Source organism: Benincasa hispida, chromosome 3, assembly GCF_027475165.1.
Source record: "Benincasa hispida cultivar pf3 chromosome 3, pf3_genome.v1.1, whole genome shotgun sequence".
NCBI classification, from domain to species: Eukaryota; Viridiplantae; Streptophyta; class Magnoliopsida; order Cucurbitales; family Cucurbitaceae; genus Benincasa; species Benincasa hispida.
In genome coordinates this window covers 41,290,680-41,292,625 of record NC_143480.1, presented here as the reverse complement: position 1 = coordinate 41,292,625, position 1,946 = coordinate 41,290,680, and the positions used below count along the sequence as shown (strand labels likewise).

Sequence of the window (1,946 nt, the reverse complement as noted above, 5' to 3'; positions counted from 1 at the left end):
CAAATTAGTTGATGGCTCATTAAGTCTCGATCAAAGTTTTGTTCTACGTTTTATTTTTACTCAAATATTTCTTCCATGATTACTGTTTACTTAGCATACCACGACTGACATAGTAGTTATGTTATCAAACTCGAAATCAAGGTTTGATTCTCCTACACCAGATATATATTAGTTATGGTAAAAATATTTTTGAATTTATGCTTTTGAATACAAACACAAAGTTAAAGTTGCACTCACCTTAATTTGGAGAAATTGTTAGAAAATTATCCTGAGATATTCTTTAATAATTAGCGCCTTTATGATGCTGTTCAATTTTTGTTCGAATATCGGCAGTTAATTTTTGTCGGGAAGGAGAAAAAATATTTTTAAGAGTTTTAAGTGAAGGTGAAATTAAAAAAAAGGTTGTTTTTGACAATTTCTCCTAATTTTTATCCCTCTAAATGAGAAGACAATTTTCTGATAGCAGCAACGGAGAAAGAGCGGTTGGCAGTACTATAGCCACCGTCGACGACAAGATTATGCCCACTTATAACCCTAGATTCATCACTACACAAGAAGAGCGCCGCCTCTGCCACATCCTCCACCGTCGGCACAACTCCTTTCAAAATCGCTGAAGATCGGACCACCTCCTCCAACGCCTCCTCTGTAAATCCCAACGCGTTTCTCAGCAGCGGCGTTGCAATAGCTCCTGGAGATACTGAATTAACCCTAATCCCAAATTCCCCCAATTCCACACACAAATTTCTCATCAATCCCACCACTGCATGCTTCGACATTGCATAAGCATGCGGCGATTCTCCGCTATTCACCGAAGCAACACTAGATGTGAACAGAATCACTCCGCTCCTATTTGGAATCATAACCCTAGCCGCATGTTTTGCCCCTAAAAATCCTCCATAAACATTCACCTCAAAAACTTTCTTGAAATTCTCCTTCTTTGTTCCTAAAATTGTCGGATCCATTTCGCCGGTGATCCCGGCATTGTTGTACATTATGTCCAACTGCCCGTACCTCTCAACCGCGAAATCAACGGCGTTCTTCACATCGGAATCACTCGTCACATCACAATGTACATATGAAACGGTTTTCTCTGATCCAAGTTCTTCGCAGAGTGATCGGCCGAGATCGTCCTGGACGTCGGCAATGACTACAGTGGCCCCGTGTCGAACAAACAATCTGGCGGTGCTCTTTCCGAATCCGCTGGCACCGCCGGTGATTATGGCGACTTTGCCGTTCAACCTGCAAAATGGAATGAAAGAAAGAGAGGTTTCTAATTATTGGTCCATGGCTCTGAAAGAGGGGGAAGGTAAATTTACCTTTTGGAAGAATAGGATTCGTCCATGGTCTGATCTGACGCAATTGAAGTTATAAGGATTTGAATTAGAGTGCATGCCTATTTATAAATAAATTCAACTACCAAATGGGCTATCAGTTTTCAAAATAAATGTCTGAACAGAATAGCAAGTTGGCCATGTGTTTTGGTACAAAAGTCCACAGCGGATCCACAACTTCATGTAAAATTAGAAGTTTAGCGTCTAAATTTTTATCTTTAAACTTCAAAATGTATGTAATAAAGGGTTTTTTTTGGATAAGTGGCCAAAACTTAATGGACTTTTTAAGAAATGACAGCTAAACTTTTTCTTTGAATTAATGGCCAAACGATTTTTTAGAAATTGTAATAGAATTTATCAAATATAAAAAATACTCCTAATAAAATATGTAACTAAAATACTAGCAAATTTAAAATTTAAATAAAAACAAACAAATTCCTCGAATTAAGGAAGATTGGTGATTTATTTATTGAACCATCTATGAAAAAACAACTCTTAAAAAAAAGAAAAAAATGGTTATTAACAACAAATTAATAAATATATGAATTCTATAAAAGTTTAAAAAATGGTGTCAGAAGAATAAGTATCTAGGATGCAAAAATATTGTGTATTTGT

At 36.6% G+C, this 1,946-nt stretch overlaps 1 protein-coding gene across 1 annotated transcript; it reads right to left on the bottom strand.

Moving 5' to 3' along the window:
* Positions 1-362: 362 nt before the first annotated feature.
* LOC120073910 (short chain aldehyde dehydrogenase 1-like) lies at positions 363-1,453 on the bottom strand. Its single transcript, XM_039026824.2, has 2 exons — positions 1,317-1,453; positions 363-1,239 (listed from the first exon to the last, which is right to left on the bottom strand). Exons 1-2 carry the CDS (start codon positions 1,340-1,342, stop codon positions 429-431), a joined length of 837 nt encoding a protein of 278 aa, XP_038882752.1. The 5' UTR covers positions 1,343-1,453; the 3' UTR covers positions 363-428.
* Between the last annotated feature and the right edge of the window lie 493 nt (positions 1,454-1,946).

Bases quoted from the DNA above. Each gene is read 5' to 3' on its own strand.
- LOC120073910 (XM_039026824.2), bottom strand. From the start codon at position 1,342: ATGGACGAATCCTATTCTTCCAAAAG. The intron at 1,240-1,316 runs GTAAATTTACCT...TCCATTTTGCAG, and splicing joins GAATCCTATTCTTCCAAAAG to GTTGAACGGCAAAGTCGCCA.